This window comes from Numenius arquata, chromosome 2 (assembly GCF_964106895.1).
Source record: "Numenius arquata chromosome 2, bNumArq3.hap1.1, whole genome shotgun sequence".
Lineage (NCBI taxonomy): Eukaryota > Metazoa > Chordata > Aves > Charadriiformes > Scolopacidae > Numenius > Numenius arquata.
This window is the reverse complement of record NC_133577.1, coordinates 42,749,911-42,772,807: the sequence shown is the minus strand read 5'-3', so window position 1 is coordinate 42,772,807 and position 22,897 is coordinate 42,749,911. Positions and strand designations below refer to the sequence as shown.

The following is a 22,897-nucleotide window of genomic DNA, read 5'->3' as shown; positions in this document are numbered from 1 at the left end:
AGGCTTCTGCGAAGGCTAGTTTGTGTAAATAAGGCTTGATTAGAGCACGCAGCTTATGAAAGCATCAGAATAATATGATGCATTACTGATGGCCAGTTTCCTACTTAGGTTTTTTATGAAGCTAAGCTGCCTTTAGCTTTACGATCTCAACAAGCAAATCTCCAGCTTTTAGTAAACACAGTCTGCTGAAAACTCATTGTTTGGACAAGAAAGAAAGAAATAAAAAGACTCCAAAAGCAGCCCAGTTCTGAAATCTCATCCTCTGAAAACACTACAGGGATGCGACAGAATGCATCCCCGCTGCTGGAACGAGAACTCTGAGAGTGTAAATAAAACATCTCATTCACACATCGTATTTACACAAGATGTTAGACCAGCAAACCACTTCTATAACATGACACTTCACAAGTTAGACTGAAAAAGTACCTAAAATATTTTTCTTTATGAGTAAATCCTCAACTTAATCTGCTTTAGTTGAAGACAGTCTTGCCTAGGCTGCGGCTGTCGACAATTTTGTCTTTCTCACAGCTATTAAGGATACTATGGAGGTGCTTTTTAAAAAAAGTTACCAATTTGATTTTAAAAATTATGACTATCAGAAATGGAATATAATTATTACTCCATTTAAAAGGTAACAACTCTTTATATTTGAGATCACAAAGTTGGCCAAAACGATACTTAAATAACAGAAGGTGATCATTTGCATTTCAAAATTCATCTATCTTGCTTTTCCCTCAATTAGACCAAAACATGTTGATTCACAGGTTTGTGTGTGTGTTTGTTTCTTTTTTAAACTTATTTATAGAGCAGAATAATGGCCCCCCTGCTAGGCTGGCATTTGCTCAAGTTTCTGTCCGTGTAAATTGAATCTGTTACTGGAATTTTCCCCCCTTCAGAATACCAAGGCACATTAACCAAGAGATAAAGAGATACATTGCTGATACTATCAGCCACCAGGCAGGTGGATAACGCGAGGGGTTTTTTGTTAGTTTTTGTGGGGGTTTTTGGACAAATATGTGATAAGAGTTCTCAGGGGGCACGGAGAGCAAAGGGCTGTTTAAACAGAAGTGAATCATTCTCATCTGATCTGCTAATAACTTCGTATTCAGACATCAGCTGCTTAGCACACTTTAAAACATTCAGAAAGCAAAATTATTACAAAAAAAAGTTAAAGGAAAAAAAAAACGACACATAAACCTCACATTAGTCACCTTAACCGTACTAACACAGCAGAAATTCTCAGTTACAAGTGTTTAATTTCTTCTTTAAAAGCAAATAGGTTATTCTTGGCCAAAACCAAGAACAGTTTTACTTGAAGTGGTGTTGAGTTTATAGGGGATGATTTATAATCCACCGTTTCCCTTGTGGGTTAGAGAAACAAAATTTGACTTATCATAGGTGAACAGCACAGATTTAGTTTGGCCATTAATCAAAGTATAGCACAGGCGCTACTTTTAAGCATCTGCAGATAGCTTTGTTGTTGCGGTAGTTGGTTCAGCATGAACTTTTTTTTTTTTTATTAAGTAGAACTTTGCAAGAGTAAAGAAAGTTCTCCAGCTTTACCAACAGATTCAACAGCATTATAACACACCACAACTCTGAGCTGTAAAAAGTACAATTCTTGGTACGCAAATCATTACAAATAAACCGCATCTTCCGTCTCCAGTTCTTATGTGAAGTTAGGCAAATTAGAGCCAGCAAGTGCAACAGCAAAATCCATTAATGGTACAATGCCACCTGCCGTCAATAGTGGAGAAGTGCCACCTCTTGCAACAGACTTAGCCCGGCTTTTAATTTATGCACGATATGAAATGAGAATTGTTATTTCATACAAAATTAATTATATTGCTAGCAGGAAACGGCATGCAGCTTTTTTAACTATCTCTTCCCTCATCCTTTTGACACCTCTCCATTTATAATGTTTGCATTTGTTCTATTATTTCATATATACACTACATAATCTCTTTTCTACATATGCAGTCACGTTGCCTCTCTGCTTTTCGTAGGATAAAAAGAGCTGAGCAAGTCCTTGCTATTCACCATGGCAAGGACCTGATCACTGTTTCTGTGCCAATAGTACCTGGCTTAGCTTTAATACAAGGTTACAACCTGGGGTACTGAAAGCCTCGAATACAAAATCCTAGATCCTGCAAGCAAGCTCCACGTAGTCGGCCCTCTATTCTCCGCTGGGTCTGAAAAGATTCAATGTTAATACATTACTATCCCTAGCCCCTCCAGGAATTATACCCTGATATATAAATTGTAGAATTTAGACTCTTAATAAAAGCAACCTAAAATTTAAGTATGTCCTCAGGCACTTCATTGCTAAGCACTTCGTACCTTGTCCTGTAAAAAAGTAATACCTGAAATTCTTATCAATTAAAAAGATAAAATTGTTTTAAATACATTTTTATGTTTCACATAACTCTGCATAATTTCCTACCCATTTTAAATTGAAGATATCCTGTAATCTGTTTAAATTTCACACTCATCCTCTCCTTTTTCTGCCTCCAAAATTTGCTCCTCAAAAATCAATGCAGAAGAAGAACTGCATCCCAAGACCCATCATCTGTTCACAGTCTCCAACACCAGACCTTAAAAGAGAGGGTTCTGATAAAGACTCCTTCCCTTTCTTGCATATCTTAACCGTGTGCATTTAAATAACAAAACGTTGAAATCACATAACATACAAGTTATCATATCAAAATCCTATTCTGTGCCAAACCCTGATGAAAACACACACCAAGCTAAACACATGGAGCCAAAATTTTACAAGCCAAGTTTCACTGCATCCTTCAGTCAGGAGAGAAAAGGAGAGGGAAGGTTGAGTACCCAGAGGTAGGGCAACACAGCACACAATACTGGAAGCAGCAGAAAAATTCAAAACAAGGTAAAAGACTCGCTTGAAGTCACTTTATTTAGTCACTATGTTGTCTCATAGTAAGAAATCATAAGACTTGATGTTTTGCAAAGATCACTTGTTCACCTCTAGAAAAGTGCAGCCCTTCCCTCAGCACGAAAAAAGCAAGCTACGACCAACATTTATGATTAGTTTTAAAAAGCAACTTAAAAACAATAAAAAACCCTGAACTTGCCAATTTCTCTTAGTATATTGAATTAAAGCACAAGTATAATTTCAAAATCCTTATTCCAAGAAGCAGCTTGAGGAGCAATGCTATCATGATAAAGGGGAAACATGGGTTCCAGAGATGTGGTATGCTCCTTAAAATGAAAAATGATCATCCAAATAAGCGTTTGCTTTCCCTGTAACACAGTAGCCTTAAGAAAGCCCACTAACATGATTATATTTTTAATACTGACCAAAAGTTCTAGAGCAAGATTTACCAGTAGCAGTAGCCCTAAGAAAGCTGCTTTGGACTTAGCTATACACCCTTACTGAAGGTACAGGTACTAAACCATTGCTCAGAATAGAATGGCACTTGGCTCCAAAACGTATTTTGTACTGCGAAGTTATACCAAGTATTACTCTCCTACGCAAAAAATTAGCATGAAATAGCTACACTAAAATAAGAGTATGCTTTGCAGAGATAACAGGAACAGAGATAATCAAGAAATATGGAAGGTAAGAATCATAGGGCAGTACCAATTCAGCCATCTTGCACATATCTAATATTTGCATTTGCAAATGTTCGTCTTGTAGCTAGCTCACCAGTTACAGACAGGCAAAGCAAACTGTAGCTTGGGGTAGGGCAGAGAGGGCGAGAGGAGAGGGCAACGTAACCAAGAAAAGCCCAGAATGACACCACACCTGTGCTGTGAGGTGGAAATAATGATGGTGCAGAAAACTTTATTCTTGCATTTGGGGACTTCTAAATATTATTTCAACTGCTCCCTAAACACTTAATTACTGCAGGAGTTGTCTGGTTGGGGCTTAGGGGGCAAAAAAAGCCTCTCTTTGGATCTTCATTAAAATACAGAAAAATTAAGCTTTGACTTTCACAGCTCATTAATGATGACAGGGTGGGAAAAGGCTGCGCTTCCATCTTTGCTACTACTCAAGTAGGGAGCGCTTTGTACGAGGCTGGGTTAGGGAGGCAGGAAAACACCCCTTTCTAACAGAACATCACACATGTTGCCAACCAGGACAGGTTTCTATTTAACAACCACAAGAATTGCTGGGATTCCCCCATTTTCTTGTTCTTGAATTAAAGTGGAGTAAGGGTAGAATGAAGGTGTTGGGTTTGCTTTGATAGGTAATTCTTTTTGGTAATATGTGCCCTTCTCACACGCACCCTAATAGTAAATAAAATATTTTCTATCTATCTCAAGAGGCTGGCATTCAAATTTTTGTTGAGATCCTACCACCTTTATTCAGAGAGAGCAGCTCCTTACTGTATTTCAGTTGCGAGACTAAGTCAGAATAAACACCTGATGCCAGACTAAGTTCAGAACTTCCATTGCTCATAACGGTTATTCTAAATTTTTTGAGCACTTTTACAGACTTGAGGATTACCTACACGCCAAGTTGTAATGCCTAGCCAGACCACGCGCTCAGCAGAAAGAGTATGTTGGCATTTCAAATTCAGAATAAAAAAAGGCAAACTGAAAATCTGAAGAGCCTCCCACTAGGCATTTCAAGTCTAAAAGTAGGTTTTTTTAAGCTAGCTATGAAATTTTTTAAATATGAAGTTATAAGTAAACCACCTGATTTTTGGCTGTCACTATCATTTGACCACTATATTAGCAGAAAATAAATTGGAAAAAGGAAAAGAGGGAAGGCTCGGTTTCAAGTGCCATCCTCACAACAGAAACCCAAGAGATATTGATTTTATCACCCTCATGATTGATGAAAGCAGTTCTAAGAAAAGAGCTCTCTAAACTATTTCAAAGCCCACTGTAGCTCATCAAAAATGTCAGAGGCATCTCTGAGCCTATTAGGGTTGTATTTTTCAAACTGCTATGGTTTTTTTTCCTCCCCCATGTTCTTTGCATGTATAAATTTTTGTATTTTTAAGGCTCTTAGTGTCATTTTTTCAGTCTGCCCTTTTCCTTATTTGCTCTTTTCAGTTATCAAGATGTACTCGCACATAGCAAATAACTGCAAGAAAACAAAACATTCCTTAAATTTGCTTAAACAAGACATTAAACACAATTACACTTTATGGAAATGATCTAACAAACACCACCACAGTTCACCAATAAAGCAGTTATGAGCCCTCTAGCTTTTTAAGACATTCAGGAAAAAGCAAAGAAAATTCAGACATTGCATGATCTCGAGCTCTTTGCTATAGAGGCTCCGTGAGAAAATGAAAGCTGCTAATCTACTTTCCAAGTGAAACATTGTAGGTGATTGCTCTAACCTGGGGCACAGTACATTCTCTCTATGGCATCGTTGTCACAGGAATCTTCAACCTCCCTCCACCTGCTAAAATACGTTAGCTGAATGTGTCCTAAAAACAAAACGACAGGAGAAATCAAAACATTTTTCCCTTCCATTTTCTGCAGAAGTGAACTGTAATTACTCCTTTTGTAGCTAAAAACAGTATCATTAAGAATAATGGCATCATTAAGTACTAGAAGCTATTACTGGGGGTGAATTTGCTGCACTGATAATGAAGCTCTAGACAGGAAATGAAGATACTAATTACAAGATAAAACGCCTACTCAGTTAATTGGAAGCAACAGCGAATAAAAAGAAATGCATTTGCAAAAGTTCCTGACCTCTATCATTCAATAAGATGTTGTTTGGGTTCAAATCGCGGCACACAATTCCTTCTCTATGTAAAGCATCAAGGGCTACAACCATTTCAGCTGCCCATCTTTGAATGCAATCCTCTGGGATATAAAACCTGGAGGTTATCGCTAATCTTTCGTCGAGGTCCTGAAAAATTTGATGTATTTCCTTCTCCCCTGCTACTGCTTTTTTGTCTTCCCTCTTTGGTGCTGCCTTTTTACTTTCAGCTGCTGGTAACAAAGCTGGGTCTGTTTCCTCTTTCCCAAAGTCTCCAGTTTGATCGGAAAACAGCAACACCGCTTCATTTCTTAACATGTCTCCATCCAAGCTAGTATCTTGAGCACCTGAGAGCGGGTTGGAAACAAATAAACTTTCTTCTTTGCTTGTCACGTTTAAGGAGCAGGCTCCAAACTCTTGAAACAGAGCCCCATCTTCTGAACTACCTACCTCTTGGTCGGATGTAAAGAGGGTCCCAAGACCTCCCTGAGTGACACCACTTTGTCCATTTGCTTCCTCGCTGGAAGGATCACCCACTTCTGGTGCCACATAATTTGGCTTTTGATCAAAAGCTTTGTATGGCTCTGCAGAATTATTTAATTGTAAGACATCAGGTGTTTCCAACAACTTTACTTCCAACATGTCCCTGTCAGTTTTTGTAAATTTTGTTGGCCTTGATGCTGCTGCCTCTTCTGTTTCATCAGACATACCAGGTAAGTTTATTAGGAGATCAGGCCTTCCTTCATCAATGCTATTTACGTCATCAAAAGCAGCATCCTTAAAGGAGATAACTGGCACAGAGTCATTCGAACCCCTGCTTACGGTGTCATGAGCTTTCACACCCATTTTGCTCTCCAGGGCATCCAAGCTTCTGTCATGATCTGGGACAGAAAACAAAGGCTTCAAAGGCTCTGATTTCAGGTTGTATAATTTTTCTCCAAAATCAAGCCCCAGGAGCTCACTAGTGCTATCCTTGCTGTCTATCCTGAAGAGTTCCATGGGGCTGTTCTTTGATTTAGTTAATGAGTCCAATATCCTAGTAGGGCTAGCTATTTCCGGCTCAGCGTTGTCAATGAAAAGCTTTCGTTCCTGAGATGCAATCTGAGAAGTGAAGCTATCGCTGCCAACCACACTGCATTTCTGTAAGTAACTTCTCTCTTTGGTATTGAAACCTTCACTCTCCACTTTAACCACTGGTTCCTCATTTAGAGAGCCAGAATCAATTTTTTCTTGCCCATACTCATTGCATAACGTTAAATAACTAGTAGTGCACTCTTCTTCTGAGCTGGATGCTGAGTCCATCCACTTTGAACTCTCCTGGCCATCTTCCTGGTTGCTGCTGTCATCCTGAGAGCTTGGTGTTAGGCTGCTCTTCAGCGGGACCACCTTCAGCATGCTCTCCCCGTAGCTTTCTCTGGAATCAGTGCTGCTACCGATTTCTTTAGGACTAGGTGTTGGCTGCTCCAGGTAAATTTTAGTTGAACTGGATGTTCTGGGCTCAGGAATTTCAAAGCTCTCTTCAGGACTTCTATTCAAGAACTTACTGACATAAGACCACAGTTTTCCTCCTGCAAGAAAAGAAGGGGAGTGGAATCTCTTAGTTTCACTGAAAACAGAATCAATTTCATTATGAAACAGGAAAATACCCTCATTGTCACAATACGCTATATCCTTATGCCCACAGAGCAAGTTGGATCTGCTACCTCAGGAGGAAATAATTACAGGGACCACAACTTGCTTTTCAAGCAGATTTGTATTAATACATAAATATTTTAAGAGCTGCATCTGAGATTAAGCTGCCTTTTTTTTTTTTTTAAACTTCAGTAAAGTCTCATTTAGGAGTCTGTCTCAAGTTGCATGGTGGTGACTACTCTCCATCTGCTGTCTCAAAAGAAAGCAAAAACTAGGGAAGATCAAATGGTTTAGTGCCCATCACCACTTCTGCCCGTCCTGAATTCTTCTTTATCACAGCTCCAAGCTTATAAGCAACATTAGGGGAGATGGACTAAAAACTAATTAGCAAGTTCAGTAAGGGGAAGGGAATTACTTCATATTAGCAGGATATTTTAAGGATCTGTTTCTCTCATTGAAGAAGTGGTTTTCGTTAGTTAAATATGGATGTATTTCTCCCTTTAACTTCAGAACTCAGTAAAGTTTTTTACGCCTTGCTGCATTACACAAGCATTTATCAATACTGTAAGTGACATTGGCAAACCAGCTCCTTCACATCAAAGACTCTAAGAAAGTTACAGCTCCAAAAGTAAAAGTTACATTTAAAAAAAAAATACAAAATAAGACTCTTTGTTTCCAAATACTGTACATATTAAAAAAGCTGACAGATTACAAAATATAATTTGCACAAAACAAATCAAGAAGTTACTGCATCTGTTGCACATGCCAAAGAATTCAGCTTAAAGCTAAAAAGTCACCTTTGATAACTTGTGGAAAAATGCAAAGTCAGGATATTTAAATTTAAAAGATTGTACAGAAATTCAGGAAAATGCAGAGGTTCTAACAAAATCTTTGTAGAAGAAAAAAATAAGTACCCAGCCCACTGGACATCTGCAAAGTTTTGACTGGTTTTCTCTCTCTCTTTTTTTTTTTTTTTTTTTTTACTTATTTGGATAAAACGGAGTTTTATATTTTTCCAAAACACAGTCTTTAATAGTTAGTTTTAAACACTCCCCCATATCAGGCAAAATTCCTTTAAAAAGTACAATAAAAGAAGAAAGTATTTTTCATTGCCTAGGAGCCTAGGAACAGGTTTTGTGTATTCCCATGTTATTTCAAAAATATCTTATCAAAGGCAGAAAAACCTTGATACTTTAAAAATGAATTTGAATAATACAATGTGGAGCTTTCTTGCCCTCCATCCCCCTGGCTAAGACAAGACTTGTTTTTGAAGGGGAAAAAAATAATCTCACTGGTTATGGTGAAACTAAGTATATTAAAAATATTAAGAGGGAATTCTGACAGCTTGAGTCCAGTGGTAAAAATCACAATTTAAATCTAGTAATCCACATGGTTTCTGACATAAGATACAAACGGACTTAGTAGTTCAGAACAACCCTTGCCACCTTCTAGAAGGTGACAAGAAAAGATGCCAGGTAAACAAGCAGGAGCAAACGAAGCAATGCTTGTGAAAAACGGAACAAGAACTGCGATACTGACCACTGTATTGCATAAGCACTTGAAATACTTACCCGAAGACAGACTCAAGACACCTACAAGCGTGCCATACCACGGTAGTGAGCCATGGACCATCGGTCCCTCCCAGCCGAGCAGCAGCCCTCAGCCCAGCCAAGCAGGCCGCCTCCCCAGGGAACACCAACTCTGAGCCTGCCTGGACACAAGCGACCTGCAGCCCTGCGTGGGTGAGATCAAGGGCCTGATCCTGCCAGAAGTGCCTGACGAGCAGGACCTTGCCTCCTTGAGAAGCAGCGAGTCCATGTAGACTCTTAAGATGAAGCCACTTGCCTTAAATAGGACGCGTTACGCAGCTGTTCGGCAGGGCAAAGGCAGAGCCAGGGCGCTGCCATGCTTTCTGAGCCCCGCAGCTTGCACAGGACTTCAGAATTACTGGTTTTAAACTAGTTTGGTAAAAATAGAAATTGTTCATCCCATAATGACAAATAATTCTTTTTCTACTATTACATTCTTACATTCATTCATGGTTTTGCTATGGAATGCCAGGGAGAGAAAACAACAGAAAAGAGAGTGAGAACATACACATTTTTATACATGTGAAAGACTTTCTCCTCTTTGCCACACTTTCATCCATGACAAAAGAAGCAACACACAAGCTTAATTTTACTCCAAGATTCTCCAACCTAGACAATTCTATGATTCTATTCTATGATTCTATTCTATGATTCTGATGGAACAATATCTTTATAACAATTAATTTTTATTAAAATTTCAATTAAACCACTTTAAGTAAACAGTGCTTGCAAAATAACTTTGCCCAGTTTATTAACTAGGCATGGAATTATTCAGGATTATTTCATACCAAACAATCAAATCTCATTTGACAACCACACCCCTCCTGCATTTGCTAAAACACAAAGTCTCCCCATCCCACCTGCATTATATTAACTAGTACAAGCAAATAGTAAATATTTCTGTCTTCATATTACTGGTGTTTATAATTTGTGCTTCACAAATTTCTTACGAAAACGCAACTCTCAGGTTTCAAAGGGTGTTCACAGAACATCACCCACGAAGACCCACATCACGTTGCAGCTTCGGACAGGTCAGCACAACAGCACCTCAGCCTCCAGGCACAGTTTTAATGCAAATATTGGCACCATCCGTCCTTCCTCGGATGCAAGCAGTAAGAAAACGTCTTGTTAATGGAGGTCTGGATTGAGCTTTGACTTAGGGATGCAGAAAGATCAAAACCTTATTTCTGTTATCTACTGTCACGTTTTTTTCCTGTGTCGTTACTGGACACGAGGTGTGCTTTTACATGTGACACCTGAACACCTCTCACTGACCTAAATGTTTCGTAGCCCTATATTTAGGTAAGCAAGGTCTGGGCTGCCCAGCAGCATGAAAAGTGCAAGAATTATCCTCACACAACTTCGCTTTTCACCTATAGACAGGTCAAGTTGCTCTCAGGACAGCCCCTGTCTTCTGCTCCCTCCACCACACTTCGTGCAAGATTTCATGCAGCCCCCACTAGATTTTGGCCTCTACTCAAAGTCTTAGTGCAGCTTAAGAAAGAATCTCTTTATCCTTACAGTATTCAGGAATTCACCACTGTCCACCTGTGAAAACAGACAGAACTGCAACAATGACTCTGTTTCTATTTGTAAATATATTCTCTTACTTTTTTAAAGAAGTTGCTCATTAATAATCACTTGGACTTAAAAATCACAGTGGAAATTACTACTTAGTGCAACTCCAATTTAGAGTTAAAATGCAAGTAAATATGAAATAAAAATTTTATTATGTCCAAATATGTTTACATACAAATATTTCAAGACTGGCCTCCTGGTCAAGTGGAAATACATAAATAAATGCTATTCAATAATTGTGTTCTATAGTGAAAAACAACAATTTTATTCCTTTCTGAAAATGTCTAATCCAGGGTCAAACAAGAGTGATATTTGTATCTGGGTATATAATTATGCCTTTATGAATGACATACTAATAATCTTTCCCCCTCTCCCCATGTGTTGTGTGAGATCAAGAAAACCCATTAGCAAGCCATGCTAATACAGTATCAGGAATCTATAAAAACTGAAATTACAGAAATCAATCCAAACAAGGAAGCTTCAGTCATTGTCAAATCATCTAACATGCTAAATAACTATAAAAGCTACCAGTTTAAGCTAAAGTTTATTAGTGTCTAATGCAATTTCAGAAGTACAGTATTAAGATAACTAATTACTAAGATTACTTTCTTCTACCATGAACTGACTCTACAACCAGTATAGCTCGCTCTTTCTGGTTTTATTAGCACATGAAATTCACCAAGCTCTACGCTCTTCTGCAGTTATTCAATGTAAAATTACTTACTAGAATTGCTTTACCTAACCACGTTTCCAGCATTCTGGAGGTTATACCTCTGCTTCGAGAGGCAGAATCTAAGAAGTTAGTGTCCAAAATAATCAATAGGAAATTTCAGCATAAAGCCACCAAGTGATGAAGCTGCCTAGGAATCTTGTTAGTTCCATAATATTTTTATATTCTTTCAAATATTTCTGCAGTTTTTTGTTACTAATAGCACTTGACACAAGAACACCAAAGAGAAGATGATACAGGGACTATATAGTACCTATCATGGGATAAAATGCAACCTAACAGATCAGCAAACTTATTCTAAACATGGGGGTTTTTATCTGACAAGAAAAATTCATGAGCTGTTGGGATTCTTCCTTACCCGGTGCTCAGACACTTACCATTTCAGCTTCACATCCTGAAAGACTGGCTGACTAAAGAGGCATATTTCAAAATAAATCAATGGCTTTTGCTAGCTTGGCCCATGAGTTTACTCTGAAGGACAATATACTCCAATTCCTGCAGAACTGGAATGCAGCTAAGAATGCAGTAATCACTCTGTTTAGGAAATCCCAAACAAAGTTAAGTGGACAATCCAGGCTTCCAAATAATTGTGGATCGGATAAAGAAGAAAAACAGAGTACTGAAAGACATCTGCCTGAATCATTCTCCAAAATTGGGCCCAACTCTCTACATCACTGCATAAGAATTTGCTCATGGCCACCAGTACCAATCATAATTTATGCACATCGGGCAAATTAACATTCTTCCTTGCTGGAAAAAGAACAACCTTATGGTTTTCTTAGAATCACTGTCCTCCTTTTCAATAAAGGCATGTCTACCGGTAAACTTTATCATGTCAATATATACAACAACTACATAAAATTATGCTTGTAGAGTTTCAAGGCCAAAAGGGACCCAGACACGTAGGCACAGCCACGATACAACAATAACGTTTCACTGCATCCCGATGGCAGCCACAGTGGGGTTGCAGCGTACACACGAATTGGAAGCTAATCTCCAGCCTAATCTCTAACGTGACAGTAGTTACGAAGTCCAGAGTCTTACATGCCCGGCTGCTCCCACTGCTGCTGGTGAATCTCTGCTGCAAAGTTTGCTAGTTTAGGCAAAGCTCCCACTTCCTGATACACTTTGAGCAAAAGCTATTATTTCAAAGCAGCCTCCTGAAAAAGTCACTTGTCAAGGACCATATCACCATTCCTACATTTTCCAATTGCTGTCAAATATTTACAGCTAGTACTATCTCCTTTCCTAACGACAAATCCCCAGCTTTGCAAGCCAGAACGCTACTGTGTTGTTGTCTATCAATTCCTGCGTGCGGCAAGCCTCTTCAGCATGAAGTTTCTTGAGTGTTCTCCAGATTGATAGGAACTCCAGCTTGTTTATGCTTAAAGAGATTTGACAGCTTCTAACAGCCACTTAAACTTTGATGTCCCATGGAAGCCCCCCAGCCTATTTTTGAAGCATCTGTTTCTAAAATTTCTGGAGTTAGTAGTGCCAAGAAGAAGCGAGGCCTTATTAACATCAGATTGGCTCTTTACCATGCTAGAATCTGCCAAGTCCTTTCCAACAAAGCTACAAGATAACTTTATGGACTTTCATGCTTCTGAGACACCCTTCAAGCCTCCAACTGTGGCCATGAGAAAAGCCTGTAGGAGAACCCAAGACCTCACACACCGATTCTGAGCATGTAAGGGCATCATGATTTACCAAAAGGGGAGAAAAAAAAAGACAAAGGTCTTCATCTTGAGCAAGAGTCTGCAGTCAAGCTTGCAGAATTCCACACAAACCCAATAGTGCTGCACTTAATAATACAGTCAAAATTTACTACCAACAGGAAATAGTAAGCTGCTTAGCAAATGCATAATGTCTGTACATAAAATTAAAACCTCCTCCGAATTTGCTGTAATTCAAGCCATTGCCCACTTAAATTAATATTTCACCCTTGAACTTCCCAATGGTATACCTAATGTACCTAACATAATAAATCAGCATCACTTACAAATTTGACTGGCAAAATCTTCTTTCCTATTGGAATAGGACTACTTGAACTATGAATGTTAAGAGCATTCATAAAGTCAAGGAATAAAATTTCAGAGACTATCACTTAAAAAGTACTGTCCTAGAAATTTTTATCCTTTCCCAAAATTAAGTACAAGCACCTTCTCTACTTATATTTGGTCTGAGACAGACAAAACTTTAAGATAGCTCTATCAATAAGGATTCCTGATATTATTACCCTTGTAATTTAAAGGATGAGTGCTACTAACATAAGACTGATGTGATCAAGTCAATCATCAGTGGGGTGAGCAAAGCTAGCCCCTGCATATAGTACAACATAACTTCAGCCATATTTTTATTCATGCTTTATAGCTAGAAAATTAAGCCTTTCTCCTGAATCACTTTCCAGCACCAGTCCAGCTCCTGGGACAGGGTGAGGTGCACAGGTCATGCAGTTCTAGATGCAACACAAAATTACTATAGCAGTTAGGGATTTGGGATCAGGCCCTACACCTGCAATATGCTTTTTATATGCATTCTTGAGCAATTTACTCATCACTTTGTACCCCTATCCCTCTTTAGAACAGAATATATCACTCTTTTTTCTCTCCTTTTGCCTGTTCTGAGCCCAGACAGTAAGTTCATGAAAGCAGGGGACTATCCTTAAAGAAATTAACCTTGTTAATTCCCTGATAATCACAGAAAAATTCTTATAGCACATCATCATTTTTGAATGGTTTGCAAACAAGAATAGAGATGAATCCATCTCCAAACTACTTGCTGCATTATCAGAAAATGAGGGAAAACCCTATGCAGTTTATAACTTATACCCACAAGTGTCCAAGTCCAGTGATCCCATGCATCATGTATTACCAACAACAGCCCTCACCCACATAGAAATCCCTTCAGGTACTCGCAGCTCTCCCCTTCCTCCCCTGCCAGTCCTCCATCCTCCCTGCAATGCTCCCCAGTTCTTCCCATGCTCCCTACCCCTTCTTCCCCTTCAGAGCTCTCCCTGTAGAAAGCACTCATATCTCATCAGCACCTCCTCTCCCAACTCCACTCAGAATAACCCCTCTCCCTCCCTCCCGTGTCTCCTACTTGCATGGCTTTGACCCACAGCTGGGAGAAAGGCAATGTGAGCTGCGGCTGCCTCCGACTACGTGTTTGCTGCCTGGCCAGCCAAAATGAGAATGCCTGAGAGATACCACCCCCGCTGTTGGCAGATCAAACAAGCGGCATGGGGTGCTGCACAGGGCCATGTGTCGCACAAACCTGTAGAAGACACTTAGTAAATTAAAAATTCTTCCCCCATAGAACTCAAAATATGTAAAAATGTTACAGTGGATGTTGGTAAGAGCAAGACATTCAGGCCAAGCACATTTCACTGGATTTGTGACTGTGTCAAAGACAACCAGTAGAGAGTTATTCTTTTATAACGACAACACCTCATCCACCCCAAATGTTAAGCTGAGGTTTCTATTCTTAAATGAAAGAGCTCTGATCATTCAATGTCTCCATTTTTCTCATTGTTGTCACAATAAAATTATCACTTCCAAGAGATTATCTTTGTCGTTTGGTCACGTTAAGCCTTCCTTAAAATTTTTGTTCTCTCCATCTGACCACTACTCCCCCCAAATTCCAGTAATTCTTCACCCAATTTTCCATCTGTCTTGAGCAGGAATGTTCTTCCTGAACAGAAGAAAAGAACTGCAGGTCTTCAGAAACTGCAGAAATATTAGGAACAGGTTTTTTAAAACTATTATTTTATCCTGTCTCTAATCCTCTGCTCACCCTAGCCTTAAAGGCAATCGGTATCTGACAAGGGTTGGCTTTTTGCTTACTCTTTTGGGTTCTTTAAAATATTATTTCTCCAAACAAAATGTACCAGCTTATGTGGAGATTACAGTTCAGGTGAGACTCTCCAAGTTATTCTGCTGAATTACAGAGAACTCAAGAAAAGTAGCATTGTACAGAGCAGCTCTGTAAACCCTTGAGATGACCATCGGGCAGTATGGTAATGTCAGGCCTTTCTTCCTGCATCACTGCTCATGGCAAAATTAAGTCACACATACCAGAAACATTCATGTTGTAAAGTTAGCTTTAACTGGCCTCATGTGACAAATTGTTCATGAAAAAGCTAATATCTAAGTTATTAGGAAAAAAAGAAATAATATTCAATGTAATAAAATTATCTTCTCTATCGGTTACCTTAGTTCCTTCACATCATCCATTGTGACTGAATTATTAACATTTCCTAAAAAGAGAACTATTATCAATCCCAAAATTTATATTCTGCACTCATTCTAAACAAATATGGGTAATTACATTTAGGGAATATTTAAATCCAGGTGTTAGACAAAAAAAACAAAATGTAATTATTTTGTGCCACCTGTTCCCTGTACATTTAACAGGAATTTTACAAATAGTCTGAAGGCACAACTCTGTGGTTTCGCTTTGAACTCCTGTGTGATACCACTAGCTATTTTCTTAAAAATGCAGATCAGAATAACTACACGATATTAACCAACAGGCAAATGTTCATGTTTTTTAGCAGCGAGTTATTAAATTCTTGTGTGGATACTTGTCATTTTAACTATAAGATGCTAAAAAGATTTACTAGCCAAAGACTTTTCTCTCTGAGAGATGACTGTAAATACTGCAGATAGTTGTTGCAGTCAAAGCACTTTCCTGTAGAAAATAAACAGTTGGAAGCTTTCGATAATGCTACAATTCCAGTAACCCATCAGGATTTGAGGCCATTTGAAACAGGAATCAGGTCCACTGCAGAATAAGGGGGAAAAAAGAGGGAGGGATCGAGGATGGGAGTGGGGTGTCTTACACAACATCTCTTAGGGACACTAAATATATTTTAATTAGATGTATAAGAGATTAATTTGACAATGAAATGTACCATTGATTAAAACTTAAACCTTTGACTCTTTTCAGCAATATACTTAAACAAGAGACAAACCTTCTGCATGCTGTAACACAAGAAAGACAGACTCCTCGGAGATGATGTACTTGTGCAGACACACCATGTTGGGCACACAGCGGGGGATGATGGTCGTTCTGCTCCTGCTGTACTCACTACTTTTCCTTAGACCCTGACAGAGAACAAAAAGGTCAGTTGTACCCTCAGTTGCCTTTGGAGCCTGCTGTGCTCTGTGTTTATCAACCAAACTAATCTATCCGAGTTACTCTGGGCTTCAGAGAAACCACTCATCTGCTGCTCTATGCCCCTCGGTCCCCCGAGGCTGTGCTGATGGCATCTGGCGCATTTCCAGAGAACAGAAGATGGCACAAAGCTGCCATTAAAATCAATTACATGGGTCAATGTTTTTATTAGAATCTCTCTCAAACTAAGTCATCAGGATGACACTCAGTTATTTCCCTGTGACCTTTTTTTAAAATTTTATTTTTGTGTGTGACCAAAAGACACTATTAAAAAAATTCAATTCAAGTTCTAAAGACAAAAGAATGCCTTAGTCTTACAGGTAATCCTCACATTTCCATTGTACTTTACTAGAGACAACAACCACCATAACAAAAAGGAAAGGAAAGGATTAGTCTCCTTGAGAGGTAATGATTTTTGGGAGGTAGCACAGAGATGAAGTTGCCAGAAGTGAAAAAATTGATGTGGGAGGGAGAAAAGGAGGGGAGAGAGAAAGAGAAAAAAAATCATGTCAATAGTGTGACCTATTACAATATTGATAAACATAAGCAGTTAAATGGGAAATTCAATGTTACCCTATCTGCCAGTAGATAAAGTGAGGTTCTAATACACAACATCCACAAATAATCCTTTCTAAGGAAGAAACAGGCTTTCTGTACCCTGCACATACTTAAAACAAACAATTTCAAAGGCCAGATGCTCAAAGGTAAGGCTGGGTTGCAAGCCAGACCTGAAGTGAAGTTACAAATTGTTAACAACTAATTAGAGCTCCATGTATGGGACGCAGTTTTTCAGCCCTTCCTCCCATCAGCAGTGGAATTCATATCAAGGAAGCCTGAAATAATGGCCACAATAACAACACTCAAACTAATTCTAAGCATCACAGATGCTCCGAGCATATTGGGATCTTGATCTGAGCACTTTCTGAAACACAAGAGAATAATGTGAAAAACTTTCTTCTGACCAATTAACTATTCATTAATTCAATCGTTTAGTAACTTTATACTCAGTTTTCAGTCTAATGATGTAAAACACAGGAAAGCAATTTTGGATAAGACCAATCGTCCATTTCATCCAGAATCCACTTTGGCCAACATCATATTCTTCAGCTAAGGGAAGACCAAGCACAAAGTGCTGTGGATGTACTTGGGCTAAGGACAATTTTCACCTTCACCAGCAGCCTGCTCGTATCCTGAGCCACCAGGGCATTACAGATGTTTTAAGCAGCACATTGTAACTCTGATTCTTTAACGAAGCCTGCTAAGGTGTTGGCCTCGGTAACCAGTGGCAACTCAAGGGAGCAAAGCAGCACATCTGAGCACTAGAGAAGTTACAGAGAAAGGAAGGGAAAGCAAGTGAATACCAACAAAAAGAATTCCAATGCGCTTAATAGGGATATATGTATTAATGTAACAATATATTGCAGAGGTAACTCTATACATTAGATGCAAATTGATCTTTGCGTGGTGGTGTCATTTAGGAGGCCAAATTGTTTAGAGAAGTAATAAAAGACTTTACTCACCTTCAGTATAAAAGTCTGCTGTGTTCTAGTGTCCATTACAAGCAAAACCTAAGCAAAGGTATTCAGAGACATATTTACGATTCACGTAAGTTAACAAAACACAGTTCTTAAATCTAACATTGTATATTCTTACAAAGGAAGTGATATAAGTAATGATTAAAAAAAAATTAAAGCCCTGCAGCATACATTTGATAACCAGTGTTTTTTTTAGGAAAGAAATTTGATTGAGAATATAGATGTCTAGAGAACTACCAGAGTGTCACCTGATTCCCAGTCAGTTAAATTAAAGAATGAATCCTAATTTGGTAACAGAAATAACCAATACTTTGTAATTACAGCATTAATATAGAAATTTATAGAAATACAATGGCAGCAACACAATGAAGCACAAAAAGTAACCCTCACATAGTCACTGAAGTAACCTTCCTGCATCACTTCACTTAAATCCTCACTGTACCTACCTTCCCAGTGCAACACTTTTCCCCATGAGGCTTCCTGTACATCAAACGTGTTGCCTACCAGTGAGTTACCCCCAGATGGAGCGTTGGTTTTGGTGGGGTTTTTTTTCTGGGTGGCTAAATAGCCTCTTTCCAGGAAGCTAAACTAAGAATTGGCCACACACATGCCTAGGCCACAAAAAAAAATGTTTTATCTCTGTATAGTCATTGCTGTCTCATTCCTCCCACTGCTGTTTTTGTTTTGCAACACTCATTAGCCACAATAGAAATGGCTGCAAGGAAGTCCCTCTGTGCTACTGTAAACTAGTATTAAGATAGCAGCAATAAAAAAAAAAAAAAAAGGATTTATTTAGGGAGAAAAGAGTGGATGGATTTGCTGCAGAGAAGAGAACATCTACAGCTGCAGAGAGCATCTCTGTCAGGAGTGCAGCACCTCTACTGAAAACACAACACAGCGATGAGAGGAGTAATAAATGTTTTCCTTCTTAGTAAGCTCAATTTATTTATGTGTTGAAAACAAACCAAACAAAAATATCTGTGTGTGTATATATATATATATATATATATATATATCAGAAACTACATCTTTAGGGAGCTGGAACCCTCCACATGTCCATCTTCAAATCACCCTGCTCAGGAGTTAATTGTTTTCAAACTCCAAGAACTTGCGTTTGTTGTGTGTACTTGTACATACAAGATGTACTTGAAAAGCACCAGCTGCAAGGCAGCCACACAAGCAGCACAAGCCCAATCCTTCTCTAGGAACAAGAGGAAGAGTGTGCACCCACTGTTTATTTACAATAGACATTATAAATTTCCAGTATAAACATTCACACACAGCTATACCAAAATATTTAGGCTGCAAAATCAAACAGCTAAAGGCCTGAAAATGCCAGTACTGGGGTTACCAAACTGAGTTCGACAGACAAGATGCAGCAAAGACCAAGTCAGCTTCCATCAAGAGAGATTTCTTGCAGAGGAATGACGTGTCAGGAGCAATATGGTGTTAGATTCAATCAGGTGACAGGAGAAGGACAACACAGCACACTGCCTCCCTTATCTCGCTGCCGCGTGGGGCAGCGATGCAGTCGTGCCCCGCTATCTCTGCCAGGTGGACATGCTGACTTCCCCCATGCCAAGGGAACTGCAGAAATCCCCGTCCCACGCAGTGCCCACAGCGAGGTGAGGTGGGGACGTGCCACAGGCCCAGGAGGGGAGGTCTCAGGGCAGGGTTGTGCTGGCTTCCCCCAAACAGCACCTGCAGCAAAGCAACCTTTGCTCTTTGGGACGGCCACATTCAAAACGCTGCCCTCTGCCTGCCCCCATCGCATCCCGAGCATCTCAAGCAAGAGGAGAGGAATCTTTTCTAATAGTTCTTCTCTCACCAAATTTCATCAAAGGAAATAAAGTGACAGACACTCTCTCCATCTCAAAGATCTCCTCTTTTACGAGGGTTGCACCCAATTTTAAAAGCTGTTCTGTATCTTCTGGCAAAACAAATATCAACAGAAGTTGGCGCTACTGAGATTTTTTGCCAAAGGAACGACACACAGTTTCCATGTCAAGGGCACTGTAGGGAAAGGCAAATGTCCCCGGGCCACTGAGTTTGCCAGCAACGTTTTGGGCCTCTTACCTGGGGCTTCAAGAAACAGTGGAAACCAGCTGAATAAATTATAACTATAAAACTGGTTTTGTTATCCTTACTTAACCAAAAAGCGTAAAATTAAAATTTAAAAAAAAAAAAAAACCCAAAACACAACCACAAACAAAAAGAAAACCAAAAGAACAAGAGAAAAATAAAAGCCACTTTACAAGATGCACCAAAAGACAGGCAGATAAAAACGTTTTGAAAACAATTATGTGTTTACAGTCACTTTCCTTCTTCTTGTCCCAAGTTTGTTTGTAACTAGACACTGTTCACATTGAGGCAACAAATACAAGAACATATGTGATTTTTTTTTCAAATGTGCCCTTTGACTGTCAATATCTCCCAAACAGGTGTTGGCTAAATGATTATAAATTGGCCTCTGGATACACCTCTTCAACTGAGCCGTACAGGACTGGTGATAATATAATTAGGCCTAAAAACATCAGGCTGGTGAATGCTTTCCATCTGTTTGGCAATAATGTTTAGTTAACAATAGTCTTTAAAAGAAGCACCTTCAACTTCAGTTCTTAAAGTTATTTATAGGGCCATTCTTAACACACCAGCACTCTTGCTAACAAGAGCTTTAGCCACTTGGAAATTATTAGCCATACGGCTGTATATGAAAAGGAATGGCAGCATTTAACATCTGTATCTCTCCAGATTTACAAGCATCAACCTCATTTAAAGTCATTTCTTAATGAACAGTTCCATGGTCTGTATTAATATTATAGTTGCATGCACAAAGATCATAAGGAGCCAAACATTTTTTTAATACCAACAGTAGGCCAATCAGTAATGAAGCTGTCAGCATAAAGGACAGAATAATAGCTTCTTTAACCCTCAAACAGGATTTGTTCATTTGTAGAGTAGAAGACACCAATTTAAAAACTGCTCATGGGTTTGCTCACCTTTATAAAGACAAAAATCTAATTTGGTACTAATTTGATACAATTGTCTTTCCAATAAAAGGCTCCTAAAGCCATTTTTTATTCCATGATAAAACAACTGCTATAACTAAAACTGTCATGAAATAATTACCTTTGATAGCATACCTTATTGCACAAATACAATTAATGTATTCCTCCCTTTCATTTTTCACACTTGCTTATCAGCACTGTATTAGCATATGGTGTAACAGAACGGATTGCTGAGCCCTCACCCTATAAGACAACATATAGAATGACTACCACTAACAGGAACAAAGCAGACAACGGGTCCCTTTAGGGCTAGCTTCATCTGTTGTTATATTACAACATCAAAATGAAAGCAGCAGCTACAGTTTTATAACTGTAATAACAACAAATAATATTTATGTGCCTTTGAGGTTAACTTCCTAGATGGACTAACCAATCTTACTAACCAGCTTCTTTCTTCTTCCTTCCCATCAAGCATCATACCTGCCCCCAGTGACAATCAACTACAGCTCCATTTCATAGAAAATTATTTCTTTGCTGTTTCAATACCGACCTTTCTACAAGGCTGTTTACTTCACAAGGCACTTCAAGAAGCCCAGGAAGAACCATAAAAGTAACTTCAGAAAGTCACCTAGTGATGCTGCATTTGCCCCTGGCAGACTATTACATGAGCCTCCCAAACCAAAACCCTGCTTCAAGGGGAGGTAGCCTGCATGCATATCCCAGAAAGGGTTTAGCCAGGTTCATCCAAATAACTAAAGGACTACATGAATGAACAAATCACTATCAGAAAACTGACATTTCAGGAAGGGATAAGGCCAGGAAAGACACTATCACAAGTATATTTGCTTGACTTTTTATCACACATCCAGAGCAGAGAAAGGTTAGCAGCTCTTGGATGCGATACCAGGCTGCTGCAGAAGTGCCTAACAGTAAGCCTGTCATTGACACAAATGCCAACTTATTCTCCTCACCTCATGCTTTACAGCCAATTCCTGGATAGCAGTGCTATCCCACCAAGTCTTTCCTGTTAGCATTCCTTCACACTTCCCCCCAGTCGCAAAAGGCAGTGCTTGCAAGTTCTTCAGTAATGTTTTTTCTAGGATTTCTTTTCAAAATGCAAAGTGACAAGCTTCCACCCTATTGGCACAATGGGACAAAACAGGGCTCCGTGCAGCATTCCCTGCTGCGTAACTCTGTCCTTCTCCGAAGCAGATCACACAGAAATGTGCGCGTTAGACCGGGCTGTTCCTTGCCTGCATAAGCTGATGGAGCCTGTTTCACGGATGATGACTACCACGTAACTTGTAATATCTAATACCTCCTAACAACGAGCTGTCGGCTGTAACGTACAGCATCCTTTCTCAGAGGGGAGGGAGAAAAATGCACAGCAGGGCATTCCTGGGCACTGAGCAACTAGACTGTGACACAAAAGGAAACAAGGCAAAATCCTATTTGTAATTACTAATGTACGGAGTCAAGGTCTACATACCACGCTGGCTTTTGCAGCACTGTTGCTTACTCGTTCTTTCCCTGTTTTTCTGCATTGATGACAACCTCAACGTGGCCAAAAACAGTGACAGGCAAATAGTAATTGCCACAATAAATATATAATGTGAATAAGTGTTTTTAGCAGCACAGACATCCCTATTTTTTACAAGCATTGGGCTCCCAGGCACATCACAAAACACAAGTGAACACAGCAGCGTTGCATGGCAGCATCTCAGTAAAGTGGCAGATAGCAATAACCCTCTGTGATGCCAAATAGGATTTTCTACTTGTGATTTTTATTTTTTTTTCTCTAAGTCAAGGGTTAATTCTGATGCTGACAGCAGCTACTTAAAAAAATTAGCTTCTTAGATTTGATTTACAGTGTATCCAACAGCTTAGTGGAAAATAAATTAAATTCAATTCAATATAGTAGGTACAATTAATTGGAGAAAAATAAAATAAGACCTGCC

General features: G+C 39.1%; 1 protein-coding gene across 6 annotated transcripts in view; it reads right to left on the bottom strand.

The window, feature by feature from the left end:
• Positions 1-22,897, bottom strand: part of RPS6KC1 (ribosomal protein S6 kinase C1) — a 95,394-nt gene that overhangs the window by 13,054 nt on the left and 59,443 nt on the right. For 5 of the 6 annotated variants that reach the window (XM_074163644.1, XM_074163653.1, XM_074163670.1 and 2 more), the window contains 4 exons: positions 17,917-17,964; positions 16,194-16,326; positions 5,683-7,260; positions 5,322-5,411 (listed from right to left, as the gene is read on the bottom strand). In XM_074163644.1, the coding sequence (XP_074019745.1) occupies positions 5,322-5,411; positions 5,683-7,260; positions 16,194-16,326; positions 17,917-17,964 (1,849 nt within the window). Of the gene's footprint in view, positions 1-5,321; positions 5,412-5,682; positions 7,261-16,193; positions 16,327-17,916; positions 17,965-22,897 lie in introns of those variants that run through there. The other variant, XM_074163689.1, reaches the window with a different exon arrangement.